This window comes from Labrus mixtus, chromosome 1, assembly GCF_963584025.1.
Source record: "Labrus mixtus chromosome 1, fLabMix1.1, whole genome shotgun sequence".
NCBI classification, from domain to species: domain Eukaryota; kingdom Metazoa; phylum Chordata; class Actinopteri; order Labriformes; family Labridae; genus Labrus; species Labrus mixtus.
Window position 1 is genome coordinate 1,180,952 of NC_083612.1, and position 17,246 is coordinate 1,198,197.

Consider the following 17,246-nt stretch of genomic DNA (forward strand, 5'->3'; position numbering starts at 1 on the left):
CCAAGTTCATATGTGGTTTTGATGTCAAAGCATACAAGGTAACACAGGTGATACTAAGTTCATATGTGGTTTTAGCTCGAAGACCGTGAACCAGGCAGATACGCAGAAACACTATATGCCTACGAGCTCGTATGTGGTTTTGCTCAAAGTATGGTACACTTATCCTGACCTCACAGGTGCGTAGGCACCGCGGGTGTGTGTAGGATTGACAGGAAATATAAAAGCCAAAAACCAAAAGTCGTAGCGACTATATGACATATGAATGAATATGATGAAAAGATTAAGTGATAATAAAATAAAAAGTAAATATATGAAGTACATGATAAATTGATTAAATTATAATGAAAATAAAAAGTACATATATGATAAAAACAAATTCAACAAATGCATAACTCTTTCTGATCTTTCAACAATATAAACACTTTAAATTTAAACGTCATAGCTGATCCCAACTTACTGGTTCATATGTCAGCAACAAAACATCAATGTCAAAAAAGTACAGACAGATTCCTGTGAATAGAATTGTCTTATATCCCTTTATAACAACAGTTATACATCTGTTAGTCAATACATACTTATGAATACACATTAGTGATGTTGTCAACTTAGAATCCTTTGGATCAGTTTTACCATTGCACAGGATTAGCATTTCTCTCCTGTGTGAATCATCATGTGTCTGGTCAGATATCTCTTAGAACTAAACCTTTTACCACACTCAGAGCAGCTGAAAGGTTTCTCTCCTGTGTGACTCATCGTGTGTCTGGTCAGCTCTGCCTTAGAACTTAACCTTTTACCACACTCAGAGCAGCTGAAAGGTTTCTCTCCTGTGTGAATCATCATGTGTTTGGTTAGATTTCCTCTTTGGGTAAAGCTTTTACTGCAAACAGAGCAGCTGAAAGCTTTCTCTCCTGTATGAACTAACATGTGTCTGGTCAGATGTTCTCCTCGGGTAAAGCTTTTACTGCAAACAGAGCAGCTGAAATCTTTCTCTCCTGTATGAACTAACATGTGTCTGGTCAGATGTTCTCCTCGGGTAAAGCTTTTACTGCAAACAGAGCAGCTGAAGGGTTTCTCTCCTGTATGAACTAACATGTGACTGGTCAGATTTACTCTTAGGGTAAATCTTTTCTCACACTCAGAACAGCTGAAGGCTTTCTCTCCTGTATGAACTAACATGTGACTGGTCAGAGTTTGTTTTAGGGTAAAGCTTTTACTGCAAACAGAGCAGCTGAAGGGTTTCTCTCCTGTATGAATTAACATGTGTGTGGTCAGACTTCCTCTTTGGGTAAAACTTTTACCACACTCAGAGCAGCTGTAAGGTTTCTCTCCTTTATGAACTAACATGTGTCTGGTCAGAGTCCCTTTTCGGTTAAATCTTTTACCGCACTCCGAGCAGCTGTGTGGTCTCTTACCGGTCTTTAGTTTCTTATTTAATTCTGACAGATCTTCTCTTGTCTCTTTCCAATCATGACTGTCATCAGTCTCAGGTTGTAAACGTCTCTCTGGATCTGAGTCTCTCTCTGGTTCTGCTCCTCCACAGTCCTCTCCATCAACTCCTGTTTCCATCTGTTCAGTTTGTCTCTGATGAAGCTGTGAGGACTGAGGTTTCTCTTCATCATCTTCACTTTTCACAGAGACAGGAGTGAAGGGGAACTTGGTGGTATCAGCCTCCTCCAGTCCTTGAAGCTGTTCTTCCTCCTGACTGATCCACAGTTCCTCATGTTCTTCTTTAATGTGTTGGGGCTTAGTGTCCTCCTGGTCCAGAATGTGGCTCCACTCCTGCTGCTCAGGTGGAAGCTCTTCTTTACTCACCAACAGCTGCTGGACATCTGCAGGACACAGTAAACAAACATTAACGGTACTTAGACTGCTTTTTAAATATTAATAAGGGCTGTCAAATGATTTCATTTTTAAAGGCTGAAAATCAATAGTTGATTGGAATTGGCCACATCTTAATCATGTTTGGAATTCACGCATTCATTTTGAATTTAAAAAAAGTGTTTAATGCTTTTATTTTGTAATTTTGTGTTATGCTTAGGTTACCTTTATTTTGAAAGAAAATAAGGAACTTGTGGTAGACTGAAGATACAATATTAAGTTAACCACGGAAAAAAGGAACTTGTTAAAAAATAAGTCAAAGTAAATGAAACCATCTGGAGAGGTTGTGTAAAAAAAAAGTGAGGGCACCGGTAGCCAAAGGCTGTGAGGACTGAGGTTTCTCCTCATCATCATTAAGTCCTGGAGAGCGGGCAGCCCGGGATTGAATCCGACCTGTAGCTCCTTTCCCACAAGTCATTCCCCACTCTCTCTCCTTGGTTTCTGATTCTGTCCTATGTCTAAAATAAATGCGTACAAAATTCCATAAATACATCAACAAAAAGTGAAATGTTTGATGTCACAGGGATATTACTTCACTGCTTTTCGTCATCACTGCAGAAACTGTTATTAAAAAACGGATTAACGTGTTAACGTTAACAGCCCTGCTTTTAATATTTTAATTGACATGATCAATAAAAGCACGATAAGTTAATGCTACATTTCTATCCTGTCCTGTATTCTTGTTGCTATGGATGATGACATTTTAATTCTGTTGAAGAGAATTAATGGATTCTCTGTTACGATAGTTGGGAGAGAGATTGCTGTTGGGCGAGCTGAGCTACAGTAAAGCTGGCGCACTGCGCTGTCAATGAGGTTGAAACAGTGTGCTTTCAAATGAATTTAGAGACTATCAGCCCCACAGGAACCTCCTGACCTTTCTACCTTGGTTGAAAGTGAGGGGGTGAAAGTTGACTTCCTGTCTTTCACTTGTTGTCCAACCTTGAGTCGCTTTTTTAAATGGGTTGAATTTGCAGAACAGGGCTTACCATGTTCCACTCAGGGCTGATGTGATGGGCAGTCACTATGCAAGCAGCTCTCAGGGCAAGAGCCTGAGAGGATAATAATACAGTTATCAAGTATGGCAATATTTCCACATCTCTTCTATAAATATGTAACAAGTAGACAAGATTCACCAGCAACTAACTCCTAACATCTCATCTCTCCCAGTCTTCTTACCCCCTCTCTCTCTCGCTCACTTTCATGTTTTAAACTTCCTGCTGTTGCTGAATTATCTGACCTCATTCGGAAATCAAAACCATCTACCTGTCCATTAGACCCTCTTCCTACTGTCCTGTTAAAAGCTTGCCTACTAGGGATGCAACAATACAGTCAGCCCACGGTTCAATACGTACCTCGGTTTTTTGGTCACGGTTCATGGTTCGGTTCTGACGGGCCGGCCCGTTAAAATGTTTCCAGCGTTAAGTGTTTTAAGCTAATTTTACAGAACATCAAGGGAATTAGAAAGAGAGCTACTTTTTTTCATTTTAAAACTATTCATTTTACTTTGAAGCAAAACAAATTCAGGTGCTCTCCTTTCAACCTATTGCAAAGTCAGATTAGATTTGAACATGAAGTAAACTACAGTTAGCTCAATGAATGTCAACAAAAAAGTGCATTGGTGGCATACTGTCATATTTGTCTTTTAGTTACGATTATCGCTCCTCTCTTATTCATGTAATGTTCAGTATTGTAAATATTTTGAGTATTAACAGCAGCTCAAACGATTTAAGAACATTTCAAAAGACATCAAACGTCACACTGAAGGTTCAGACGGTTTATGACCAGTTTAGAGTTTTTAATAAGAGCAGTGTGAGAGTGATGCACAGACAGAGGAGCACTCAGTTGATGTAGAAAGACATCAGTTAGTTAACAGACAGCAGCCTGCCATGTAGTTCACTTCAATGGTTAACATGTAAGCTGTAGCGCAGATGATCAATTTCACTTTTTGTTTCTTGTCCGTTCACTTATATACGTAATGACACGTTCCCCGACTCTCACTCACCTGTATAGCTCTCTCTCCCTCTCACGTTCGCAGACCCACAGTTATCTTTTAATGCATGTTTTTGACATAATGAGGGAGAGAGGCTTTCGGAAAAAGGGCGTTTGCGGCCGTTAATATACCTGGACGAGTGGGAAACACTGTGCTCTACATGTTTTCCAGGCGCTCACGCTTACTCCACACTATCAGAAACTGAGCTATAGTGTAACGCTACTTGAGCAATGACTGCAGCCTGTATGATCTATAGACTGTCACTCACTTGGTGGGCGGGTTTCCTCATCCCTGCGCGCTGACTCACAGGCACACAGACACACACAGACAGAGCCAATTTAGAGAGAAATACAATGCGCGGAAACTAGTTAAACGCCAAACCGCTAAAACCGCAATTCACAAGTCAGTATTGAACCGTGGATGCCGTACCGAACGGTTCAATATTTTTTTGAGAATTGTTGCATGCATATTGCCTACCCCCTCTGTCTTCCCTAATAAAGGTCATCATACATTCCTCCCTCACCTCTGGTCTTGTTCCCATTTCTTTCTTTCCAAGTCAGCTTCAATAACCCCTATACTAGTGGTGGGCGATATGACGATCTTAGATCGTGAAGGATTTTAACGTGCTGACAATCTGCCAAAGCGGGGAGATCGTAGAACCAGGCTTAAGTGTTTATTCTATCATGCTGCAGTTTATGCTCCGACACAGACGCGTCTCCCTCTCTTTTGCTCCACAGCGGTGAAAACGAAAATGAAACTTAAAAGTAAAGTCCGCAAAAACAACTCCATCCTGGTTATATGCAACTGTTCTGATATTTTTCCAAACCAACACGACGTGAGCAACTGTTAACTTATCCGCATAGTTTGCACAATTAAGTTTACATCTCGGATAGCGACACAACGAACCGTTATACGAGCCGGAGAGACGTTCACAGTCTGCAGAGAGACAGACAGAGAGGAGCTCAGACAGACAGTGAGGGGAGATATAACCCCGGTGTTTCAAATGTTGCTGTCGGTGTTTTCTGCTCTCTCTCAGTTTTTAAAAGTTACTTATCAAGCTTCTCCACCTGAAGCTCACCTGTTGTGATAACTGAATTTATAGGGATTACACTAAACGACGTTACAAGCAGCAGGCAGGTGAGAGTGAGTAACCATGGTGACTGTCTGTCTGTCTGTCAATCAACGATGTCCTGCCCCCTCAATGAATTAATCTCCTCTTTCAGTAAAACTTACTTTGATCATGTGTCGCAGAATGAACACATTCTGTATTATGTTTGATTATATATAAACTAAACTAAAGTTAGTCCAATGATGTCATAAAAACAACAAAGACTGCAGAGCCTGTATGAAGCTCCAGCTGGAGGAACTCTGCAGGGCTATGAAGTCTACATGTTTTTAAATGAATGCATCACTGTGTGAAAATGTTCCTGATGAACATAAAAAGAGGACACATAACTAAATCATTATTTCAAATGGTGAGGAAAACCTTCAAATTGTGCATAAATATTGATCAAATTGAGGGAAAGACATTTCTGTTGCTAAAGATATTCTGGGTGAGAGACCTCCAGATCTCCTACAAATATGTTTTTCAAATAGATTAAACTTGTCTGCACAGTTTTTGTGCATTTAAAAACATTATACAGGGAAATAAGTTTGGTTGAACTGGTCAGTAACTTACAAATTTGTCTAAAGATCAGTATGAAAAAAACTGATAAAATCGTGCCAAAAATAAATTGTGATATGATTATATATAAAACAGTTGCATCTCAGGTTCACACTCATTTGTCTGACAATAACCTCTATGAACAGTTCCAGTCTGGTTTCCGCCCCCTCCATAGCACAGAGACAGCACTGGTAAAAATCACCAATGACCTCCTCATGGCAGCTGACTCCGGACTTCTAACCATCCTCCTTGATCTAAGTGCAGCCTTCGACACCATCCCCCATCACACACTCCTTGACAGACTTGCCTCCATTGGAATCACTGACACACCCTTGCACTGGTTTTCAGCCTATCTCTCTGGTCGCACTCAGTTCACTCAACTCGGAACCTTCAAATCCCAGCCATTTCCAGTCACTACCGGTGTTCCTCAGGGTTCTGTCCTGGGCCCCCTTCTGTTCATCATCTATCTCCTTCCTCTTGGCCATATCTTCCGTAAGTATAACATCCAGTTCCATTGCTATGCGGATGACACCCAGCTCTACCTATCCACCAAACCCACCTCCTCCCTCCCGCCCACTTCCCTGACTGATGGCCTGCAAGACATAAAATCCTGGTTCACCTTCGACTTCCTCAAATTAAACAGTGACAAAACCGAGCTTCTCCTCATCGGCACCAAATCAACAATCTCTAAACTCGACAGTTTTTCTCTGGCTATTGACCACTCCTCAGTTTCTTCCTCCCCTCATGTTAAGAGTCTGGGTGTCATCCTAGACAGCACACTATCATTCCAAGCTCACATCAATAATGTCACCCAGTCTGCTTATTTCCATCTTCGTAACGTTAATCGCCTCCGCCCGTCCCTCACTCCCAGCAGTACTGCCATCCTCGTCAACACCCTGGTTACATCCCGAATTGACTACTGCAACTCCCTTCTCTTTGGTCTCCCTCTCAAGTCCATCCACAAACTTCAACTGGTCCAGAACTCTGCCGCTCACATCATCACCAGAACGCCGTCTGTTAATCACATCACCCGTCCTACAGCAGCTTCATTGGCTCCCGGTTAAACATCGCATCACCTTCAAAATTCTGCTCCTCACCTTCAAGGCCATCCACAACCTCGCTCCGCTTTACCTCTCTGAACTCCTGCACATCAACACACCTACCCGCACTCTGAGGTCTTCTTTTTCAGTTCAACTCAATGCACCACCCGCCCGCCTGTCCACCATGGGGTCCAGGGCCTTCAGCCGCTCTGCCCCCCACCTCTGGAACTCCCTCCCACCACAAATCCGTAATATCGACTCTCTCTCCATTTTCAAATCTCATCTCAAAACACATCTTTTTAAACTGGCATATTCAGTCTGATCATTCTCCACCCGGTCTCATAACTCCTTTACATCCTGTAATTTTATCGTTGTGTTGTTACTTTGTTGTTTTTATCTCTGCTCTGTAAGGTGACCTTGAGACTTTTGAAAGGCGGCTTTAAATAAAATGTATTATTAACATTATCAATATATTAAACCTGATGTGTTGCTCCTGCTGATTTTCATTAAGTTTATATTCCCTCTGGGCTACCTTATTACATGTGTTGACCAGCTGTCACTTTAATATTGCCTGAGATAATAATGAACCAGAAAGCTGTAGAAAGTTACCTTCAAGCTAGCACACATTTCTGTCAACAATTTTACATATGGCTACCAAATGGTAAATATGATCAGACAGTATGTTGAACAGAAAGGCTGGCGTTGTGTAAATGAGCCATGTGCTGCTGATCATTTTGTGATTATGTCAAATACTGCCTCTTCACACACCAAAGTGCTGAGCTAGCTCAATCTTTAGGAAAGAATAAGAGCGAGGACGTTGGCTTGTATGTCGCTGCAGACTCTGGCTCCATTAGCATCCTCATCCTCCTAGACCTCTCTGCAGCCTTTGATACAGTCTCCTATACCATCCTCCTCAACCGCCTATCTGAACACCTTGGCGTCTCTGGTCCAGCTCTCTCCTGGTTCCACTCCTACCTCTCCAACAGGCAACAGTTTGTCACCATCAGCGACTCCAGCTCCTCCCCAGCTCCAGTTAACCAAGGAGTACCGCAAGGTTCTGTGCTTGGCCCTCTTCTCTTCACAGTCTACATGCTCCCCCTCGGTCTGATAATCCGCCAACATGGTCTCAATTTCCACTCCTACGCCGATGACACACAACCCTACCTCAGCACCCTTCCTTCCACTAAGCTTCCCCCCCCAGTCACTAGTCAACTGCCTGCAGGACATCAAAACCTGGATGTCTTCCAACCTCCTAAAACTCAACAGAAGCAAGACTGAGCTCATGGTTGTGGCCCCCAAGGCACTGCTCAGGAAGGTTGGAGATCTCCTCCTCACTGTGGACGACTGCTCCATCCGCCCTTCACCCGAGGTCCGCAACCTAGGCTTCATCCTGGACTCCACCCTCTCTTTTAAATCCCACATCAAGTCCATCACCAAATCCACCTTCCATCTCAAAAACATCTCACGACTCCGGCCCTTACTCCCTGACCCCATCGCAGAGACCCTCATTCACGCCTTCATCACTTCATGCCTGGACTACTGCAATGGAGTTCTGTTCGGGCTACCAAATACTGCCCTGAACAGACTCCATTATGTCCAAAACTCCGCTGCCAGGGTCCTCACACACACCAAGCCCTCGCAGCACATCACCCCACCTCAACTGGCTCCCGATCAAGTCCCGCATTCAATATAAACTCCTCCTACTCACCTACAAATGGGTGGGTAAACCTTTTGACTCGCGGGCCACAATGGGTTCTAAAATTTGACAGAGGGGCCAGGAACAGATGGATGGAGTGTTTGTGTGAACTAATATAAATGACATGTAAAAGCCATTACATGAAAGGATTTGGCCTTTAACAGCTAGCAAAGCATGAATATGCAAGGCTCATTGTACACATTGATTTCCAAATGCATTCATTTAATTAATTTAAATTTTAATAAACACAGTAGAGAAACTCACGTTCAGTTTCAGTGGGAACAGTGTTGTTGATCTCCCTTTTTTGCCAGTGCATTAAAGTCTGGAGTTAATTTTGTAGTGGCAATTCTCAGGATAGATCCGAGGTGTTGGTCAGTTAACTTGGATCTGTGAGGGGCTTTGTTGATGTTCATGACGCTGAATGTCTGCTCACATACGTAGGTCGAGCCAAACAAAGTCAGCATCTTCTGTGCTGTCCTCCGGAGGTTTGGAAACGTGGCTTCGTTAAGTGAAGCATAAAAGTCATTCAGTTTAAGAGAGTTGAACTTCTCCTTTAAGACGGAGTCAGACTGAAGATCGATCAGTTCCAATTGCAGCTCCTGTGGTGCTGTTTCAGGATCTTCTGACAGGGGACAGGACACCAGCTGAAGTGACTTTTCAATGTTTTCAAAATCAGAAAACCGACGGCAGAATTCTCCGTGCAGGTCGTCAGGGGATTTGCTGTATTTCTGTGTTTCGCGTCGCCTCTTTCTGCATGGCAAGTGTGGGGAAATGAGCGAAAGATTTGTTTGCAATTTGTCTGGAGAATAAAGTTAGCTTGGATTTGAAGGCTCTAACATTTTTGTACATGTCGTGCACAAACTGATCTTTCCCCTGTAGTTTCACATTCAGCTCATTCATGTGTGAAAATATGTCCACAGCAAATGCAAAGTCACAAAGCCAGTTCTTGTCGCTTAGCTCAGGAAATTTGTCGGATTTCCCCATTAACTCCAAAAATGCGCTGATCTCCTCTTTCAGCTCCCACACTCGTTGAAACACTTTGCCCAAACTTAACCAGCGGACACGAGAGTGGTAAAGTAAGTCCTGATGATCCGCATCAGTTTCCTCCAGGAACATAATAAACTAACGATGCTGAAGTCCCCTTGCTCGTATAAAGTTAACAAGTTTTACAACTGGATTCACGACATGATTAAGCTGCAATACAGACTTACACAGAGATTCCTGATGGATGATGCAGTGAAGGAAAATAACATCCTGGTCAGGGTTTTCCTCTTTCACTTTATCCTGGATTCTTTTCAGCAGCCCAACATGTTTTCCAGTTAAATTTGGCGATCCATCCGTTGTGACAAGTTTACTCCAAGGTAGCTTCATTCTCTCGATGACAGCAGACACCTGGTGATACAAGTCCTCTCCTCGCGTTTTTCCTTTCAGGGACTCCATGGTCAAAAACTCCTCCGTTATCTCAAAACTGTCATTAATCCCTCGGATAAAAATGAGGAGCTGAGCAGTGTCTTTCACGTCATTACTTTCATCCAGCGCTAGTGAATATAACTTAAAGGACTCAGCCTTTTTGTTTAATTCGCTGGCTATATCTTCATCAATCAGTTCCACACTGTGAGTCACAGTCCTGCGTGATAAACTGACTTTTTCAAACTGGCCTTGGCTCTCTGGACACAAGAGACCTGCTGTCTCTACCACGCAGTCTTTTAAAAACTCGCCTTCGGAGAAAGGCTTGCTAGCCTTTGCTAATTTGAATGCCAGCAAAAAACTTGCCTTGGTAGTTGACTCTTGAATCGCAGTTTGTTGGTGAAAAAAATGTTGCTGAGTCTGTAAATTATCCTTCAACCTCTGAGTTGTAGCTGCCCGTTCTTGCGTGGACTGCTTGCTAGCGTAGTTAGCATGCTTCGTAGCAAAGTGACGGCTGATACTGTACTCTTTGAAAACTGCGACAGTTTCTTGGCATATCAGGCATACAGCCTTTGATCGGACTTCAGTGAAAAAATATTTTGTTGTCCACTCCGTATTAAACACTCAGCATTCACTGTCCACTTTTCTCTTCTTTGATCCGCTCATCTTTACAGAAGGGCTCATACGGGTTCATAGGGCAAAGTGAAGAAGTGAAGGAGGGAGTAATACACCACACTCTGAAGTGCGCCATCTATTGGGGAAACGCGGGCATTACAGGGGAAAACGAATGAGGTTTAATTATAATAAAATTGTATTTAATAATAATATAATTTGGACAAGTTCGGCGGGCCGGATTAAAAAGCCCAATATTGCCCGCGGGCCGTAGTTCGCCCATGCCTGGTCTAGCCCCACCGTACCTCACCAACCTCCTCCATCCCTACACCCCGTCCCGACAGCTGCGGCCCTCAGCCGCAGGCCTGTTCTCCACCCCCCACAACAAACTGCTATCTTTTGGTGACAGAGACTTCAGTGCCTCAGCCCCCACCCTCTGGAACTCTCTCCCTGCCGAAATCCACACTGCTTCAACCTCCTCTAACACCACCTGTTCACCAAAGCATTCAGCCTCATCTAACACTCCCCCAGCTGATCACCCACTTCCTTTCGCCTTCATTTATATGTCTCTTGTTGTCTCCCATTAATAGGATAAAACTGGGTTTTTATTTTAGAAACAAGTTGTGTTTTTTTTTTAATGTAAAAAAGCGTCTCGTCACTGCAACTTTTTTACCTGTTTTAGATGACGGTGATCTCTGCTCAGTGTCTCCACATGGTTGATACAGCCTACCATGCATCCTTGAGGTTCATTACAAACTGTAAAGCTCTGACTCATTGTGAGTTGTACTCTCGGGTTGGATGGCCCGCTTTGGCGACCCGTAGGCTCATACACTGGTACACCTTAATATATAAGGTCTGCTTCCTCTCTCTGTGTTTTTATCATGCACAGAAGTACCAGACAGTATTCTTTGAGTTCTCAGGACCTCTTCATGCTCTCTGTCCCAAACGCTCGGACAGAAATTGGGAAAAGGGCTTTTGGGTATTCTGCACCCTCAGCCTGGAATCTGTTGCAGAATGACTTAAAGCTCAAACAGCTGGTGTCCTTAAATGTTTTTAAATCTAAAATGAAAAACATGGAAGCAGATTCTATAGGATGTCGATGTTTTAGCTCGGCTGTTTGAACAACTGATTCCCAAATATGACTCATAGATGGTTCTATTTTAATCCAAAATTTAGTGTTTTGTAAATTGTACTTTGGCCAGGTCTCCCCTGAAAAAGAGGTTTTTAATCTCAATGGGACCAACCTTGTTAAATAAAAAAATAAAAATATTGCCACGAAGTGAATTATATTCATGACAGCTCACGTCGCAGATTTTTGGATTTGATAGTTGAAGACTAAAGAGTCTTTTAGTCCAGTAAACTCAATGATGTTGTTAGCAGGAGCTAGCTGCAGCTAACACTGTGCTGTGTGCGTCTGTGGAAGTTAGCTAAAGGCTCTGCTATCTGAAACATGAGCAGGAAACACGTTTCCAGCAGTGGAAAGAAAACCAACCTGTTCTCTGTAGCTTGATTTCAGGAGTTAAAATCACATCCAGCAGTTTTCTTTGTCGGTGGAGCTCCTCTTCGTATCCACTTGTTGTTCTTTCTTCTGTTATATCTCTGATAACCGCAGCGAGCAGCCGTCGACTGAATAACTCTTTAAGATCCTTAAACCCGGCCATCTTACACACATCCAAGAGTCACAGAGGGAAAACTCAACTCAGCGCTGACGTCTAATAGTGATGGGAAGTTCGGCTCTTTTCAGAGAGTCGGCTCTTTTGACTCAGCTCCCAAAGAAGAGTCGGCTCTTTTGACTCCCAAACGGCTCTTAATTCAGGATCTTTTGTAGCCTCATATTTTAGTTTAACTTTGCAAAAATGAATGTGGTGTGGATTTCCGTTGTTGATATGTTTGATGATGAAGAAATTCGCCGTTGACACTGACTTGCTTACATAATGATCATTTTATTGACAAACAAGTTACAGCATCGCCAGGCTCGCCATGGTTCGACCTGGGAGAGACACAGCCAAAAGTGATCTCTCCCGAACATACACTGAGAGTGCTATTTATACACAATGTTACAGGGCACATGAGGACATCTGTTTCTTCTTGGGTATCTCTCTGGACTCAGGACAACCCCTCTTACTACAACTGCAGGGGTTTGTTATATGTATGTCATAAACTCAAAGGACAACACAGGTCACAGATACAATCTCCTGTCCAGCTGTCCCTGGGCAACCCTCTGGACACAAGGGTCCATTTGTTCACATTCCACTGTGGGGGATCCTAGCTTAGATCTAGGCATTTCCTGCACTCATCCTCATCCTGCGAACAACACCTCTAAACAACCATTCCACTGAAGGAAACCCCTTTAACAGATGTGTGCAGTATACACTTTAAGATCACTATAATATCTCTGTCCTAGATATTTAAGACACTTCAAATGGTTTGTGTGTTGAAAACCCTTTGTGCATGCATTTATTCTGTTACAAAAGCATTCTTACTCTTGTTAAATATTTTTAATCAAACTTTTTAATTGCACAAATACAAAAATGCAAATACAAAATAAATACAAAAAACTGCAAACAAATCCACAGAACAGAACCAGAACTCTTTAATCAAACAATATGAATGTCCTCAGTGCAGGTTGGCCTTGCGAAAAATGAGATGCCTCAGCTTGGATGGGCTGATGCGATTCCTTCTTACTGTAAGTATCTGCCCTGTTTTTGAGAAGATTCTCTCAGAAGGAACAGATGTTGCCACAATACACAGTCTCCCCTCCATCACCTTCACCAGGCGTGGGAAGACTGAGGCCTTGGCCTGCCACCATCCTCAAGATAGGATCTCACCTCCATTACAGCATCAGCTGTAGGATTTCTCCTAGCAGCATCTCCTGTAGCTCTTTCATCAAAGAGCCTCCAAACAGGTTTAGAGGTGTAGAAATTTTCGGTCCATGGCTGAACAAAGAGCTACAACCAATTCCTTTACTTTCTGCATGGTTACTGGCCATGCTGGCCAATCAAAACAAAGTTCTGCCATGAGCAGAGCTGAGGCTAACCCACTGTGAGAGCTAAGCAGTGAAAGGAAAAAAATGGGAGCCGGCTCTCACTCGATAAGAGTTAACTCTTCTGATTCACTACAAAGCATCGGCTCTAAGAGCCGCATCTTTTGAGCATGACACATCACTAACGTCTAATTCTTCTGTTTTTATTGGCAGCTGGCATCCAAAAAGTGTCATCACTGCCATCTGCTGGATTTAACTATCCCTCAACAGACCTGTTCTCAAAAGATATTAAACAAACATCTTCAGCCTCTCCCTCTCTCCCCTCACTCCAAAATACTTTTTAAATCTCTTCTCACTTGTCTCTTCCCTCTCTCTCCATTTCTGACATCATGTTCTGTCTGTGTGTTTAAAACTTTCTACATTTAATAAGTACATGTTCAACTGTTGCTGGACTGCATACCTCACAAAGACCAGATGAATGTTTTCCAGTGATATGTAGAGTACTATTTAAATGACTGTGACTGATTCTTAACCTGGTCATTACGACCTCCTCTCTTATGTTGCCCCCCCCCCTTTTACTTTATCTATTTTCCTCTGAATGGAGTATAAATGTCTTCCCTTTGTCTGACTGAGATTCCTGTTTGATTTGACATGTGACTCTTTTCCCCTCTGACTTCAATCATTTAATGTTAACATCACTCCTCTCCAGCTTTTCATTTCCTGCTCTGCCTGTATGTGCAGAAATCAACATGAACACCACCTCTGACCCCTGTCTGACCTCTCTCCCACAGCTCTGTGCACTGCTTGAGTAAAGAGAGGCTGACTTCATAATCCTCATTGGGAGTGTGATGTCACTTTTTCACCCACAGTAACTTCATCAAGAGTCCCTCTCTCCACATCAAATGCTTTTTCAACATCCAAAAATACTACAACTACTGTTTCTTTTGTAACCTGAGCTTCTCTTACAACGTCCTCTAAACTCATCACTGGATCCATGGTTCCTCGTTCTTTTCTAAACCCACTCTGGTATTCCTCCATCATCCCTCTTTTCTCTAAATAATATTCCATTCTTTAATTTACCACGGGCTCCATCACTTTACAAATATGTGACGTTAAGGTGATTGGCCTGTAGTTTGTTGCGTTGCTTGGATCTTTTCCTGGTTTCCTTAATGGAACGATCACTGCCTCCTTCCAGCTAACTGGCAACCTCCCTCCCTCCCATACCTTATTATACAACATTAAATCAATCAATCAATCAATTTTTATTTGTATAGCGTCAACTCATAACAAGTGTTATCTCGAGACACTTTACAAGAAGCAGGTAAAATACCTTACTCTTTGTCTGTTAACATTACAAAAGAGCAGGTGAAAAGACCTTACTTATTGTTATGTTACAAAGATCCGGCCTATCCATCATGTTCTGGCAAGCCGTCAACCGACGATCTTGAGGAGCCTAGGAGAGCTCAAGAGCTCTTAAAGAGGACATATGATGAAAAATCCTTCTTCTACAGTGTTTCTGAACATATATCTGGGTAACCTGAGTGTCTACTGACCCACAAAATGTGAAATAAACCCATCCAGTCCTCTGTTTGTGGTCTGCATCCTTGTGATGTCACACATCAAAAAGTGCTCCCAAATCAGGTGGGAGAACAGCACCAGGTGCATCCCCTCGAGGTGTCTGGCAAAAAGAAGGACCCACCTCATCAGGACAGACAGGTGCAAACTCTGGACACCCCACAACAACCTCAGGTCCCCGCAAGACAAACTGCATCTCAACCACAACATCCAGAAACCCCCCATCAGCAAAGACACATTCCCCAGCAAAATCACTCCCCAGAACGCCAATCCCATAGACCGGCAGCTGAGGACAAACATCCAAAACAACTTCCCCTTCTACCGTGTCTGAACCAAGGTCAGCTCTATGCACAGGTGCAGACACAACTTTTAATCCAAATCCCACAACAGGAACCAATTCCCCTGTGTCTGAGTCAGGTGAAAAAGGCAAAACAGGCATGCTAGTGAAACTGTCTAGTGCACCCATGACACTTATTGAGCAATGTTCACTGTGGCTCAAACTTTCCAAAATTGAACCATCAGCAAATTTACCCTCTTTAATGAGTTGCATTTTGTACTTTTCAAGAAAAATAACAAAGTGGCAAGTCCTGCATGCCCGGCGGCTTGCTGATCAGGCTGCTCAAAAATAAAACTCTTATCAAACAAACCTTGTTACACCATTGTAATTTTAAATATCAATTAATCAAAATGACGGTCAAACTAACAAGTACAATTAATGCTCTGAAGAAAGTCAAATCATTAAATCTTCAAACAAGAAAAACATGTGATTCTCCCAACAAATTGTACAAGTAACAAGTCAGAGAGGTTACTTACCACTCTGCACAGATCAAGTTCCAAACAAACTACACAAACAACCTGATACACAACTAATTAGATTTACAACTACCAAGTATCAAGCCAAATCCAAGTTCAAAAGTCAGACAAGCCCCCATTTTCTCACAACCCAGGCAAATCCTGCTAATCAAAGAATGTGCAAACTGTAAATCAGTGGTGAGTGCAATGCTGAATGTGTGTAGTGTTGACGAGAGAGAGACAGAGAATAAGAAGCCAGTTTAAATACTGAGGCCCTGTGTGCCCAGGTGCACAACATCAGATTAAGTGGCTCCGCCCCTCTCTACCTGAAGGCAACCTGAGTGGGGAGAAACACAAGGCAGCAGAAAGAGCACTGACTGGGTGTGTGGTTATGGTGCACCACAAACAGTGCACAGTGATCTGGGTTGGAACTTCAAGTCCGAGGTGTTCCAGAAAATGGGCTCACTGTTATTGAGAAAACACACAACACACCTTTTCGACCACAGTCTGATGGACCGGTAGAAAGATTTAACTCCACCCTGCAGAAGATTCTGGCCACAACAGCCGAGCGCTGACACAGGGACCTTATGATCCCCTACGCTGTCATGGCTTACAGAGCAACCAGGCACAGCGCTACCAGTTTCACACCCAACTTCATGATGTTCGGCCGTGAAGTTAGTGAACCGGAGGACCTGGTAACTGGCCTGCCCCCCGACCCTTAAACAGCTCCTTCTTCCCCTGAGTATGTCCAGCAACTCCAGGAGAGTCGGAGTGGAGTTGGCTTGCATTTCTATTGTTTCTTCTAACAATATGTTGAGTAAATCCAGAATGCCAGATGACATCTACAGGTGTTGTCATTCAGTTTGTGATCAAAGGCTGCAGCAGTTTTGTGCCCAGTGGCCTCTGCACTCTTAATTAATCCTGTGCATGTTCAGATGTCATTGAGATTTTCTTTATTTTGTATTCTGACTGCAGGATTCTTAGTAAGGGTTAAAGGTTTTCAGTGAAATCAACCTGGACCTGATCTGACTGTGGTCGCTCTGCATCAGGATCTGCTGAGTTCCTTTTCTTTACCAAAGAGACTTTAGGCACTCAACACAAAATAACACAAGTAGATGAAAGTCTTTCTCACTCTACATCAGTTTATTTATTACAAAGTTACACATGAGCTGTCTGAAGAACTTGTGCTACCCAACACAGATGCCTCCAAGGAAACAGAGTGACAGAAAGAAGAGAAGATATCAGGAGAGAAGAAGAATCCTTACACTGTAACTGTTTCATATAAACACTTTAAATTTAAACGTCATAGCTGATCCCAACTTACTGGTTCATATGTCAGCAACAAAACATCACAAACGTCAAATATGTAGAGACAGATTCCTGTGAATAGAATTGACTTATATCCCTTCATAACAACAGTTACATATCTGTTAGTCAATACATACTTATGAATACACATTAGTGATGTTGTTAACTTGGAATCCTTTGGATCAGTTTTACCACTGCACAGGATTAGCATTTCTCTCCTGTATGAACTAACATGTGTCTAGTCAGAGTCTCTTTCCGGTTAAACCTTTTACCACACTCAGAGCAGCTGAAGGGGTTCTCTG

At 42.8% G+C, this 17,246-nt stretch overlaps 2 protein-coding genes across 2 annotated transcripts in view; both read right to left on the reverse strand.

Annotated features, from left to right (window-relative positions):
- On the reverse strand, positions 1 to 12,018 carry LOC132979390 (gastrula zinc finger protein XlCGF57.1-like). The gene is made up of 2 exons (XM_061045147.1): positions 11,779 to 12,018; positions 1 to 1,829 (listed from the first exon to the last, which is right to left on the reverse strand). Exons 1-2 carry the CDS (start codon positions 11,945 to 11,947, stop codon positions 643 to 645), a joined length of 1,356 nt encoding a protein of 451 aa, XP_060901130.1. The 5' UTR covers positions 11,948 to 12,018; the 3' UTR covers positions 1 to 642.
- Positions 12,019 to 16,701: 4,683 nt separating this feature from the next.
- LOC132979322 (gastrula zinc finger protein XlCGF57.1-like) overlaps positions 16,702 to 17,246 on the reverse strand; it is a 5,022-nt gene continuing 4,477 nt past the window's right edge. The window contains exon 2 of the mRNA XM_061045038.1: positions 16,702 to 17,246. This exon is cut by the window's right edge and continues 1,218 nt beyond it. Within this exon, the coding sequence (XP_060901021.1) occupies positions 17,149 to 17,246 (98 nt within the window). The 3' untranslated portion in view covers positions 16,702 to 17,148.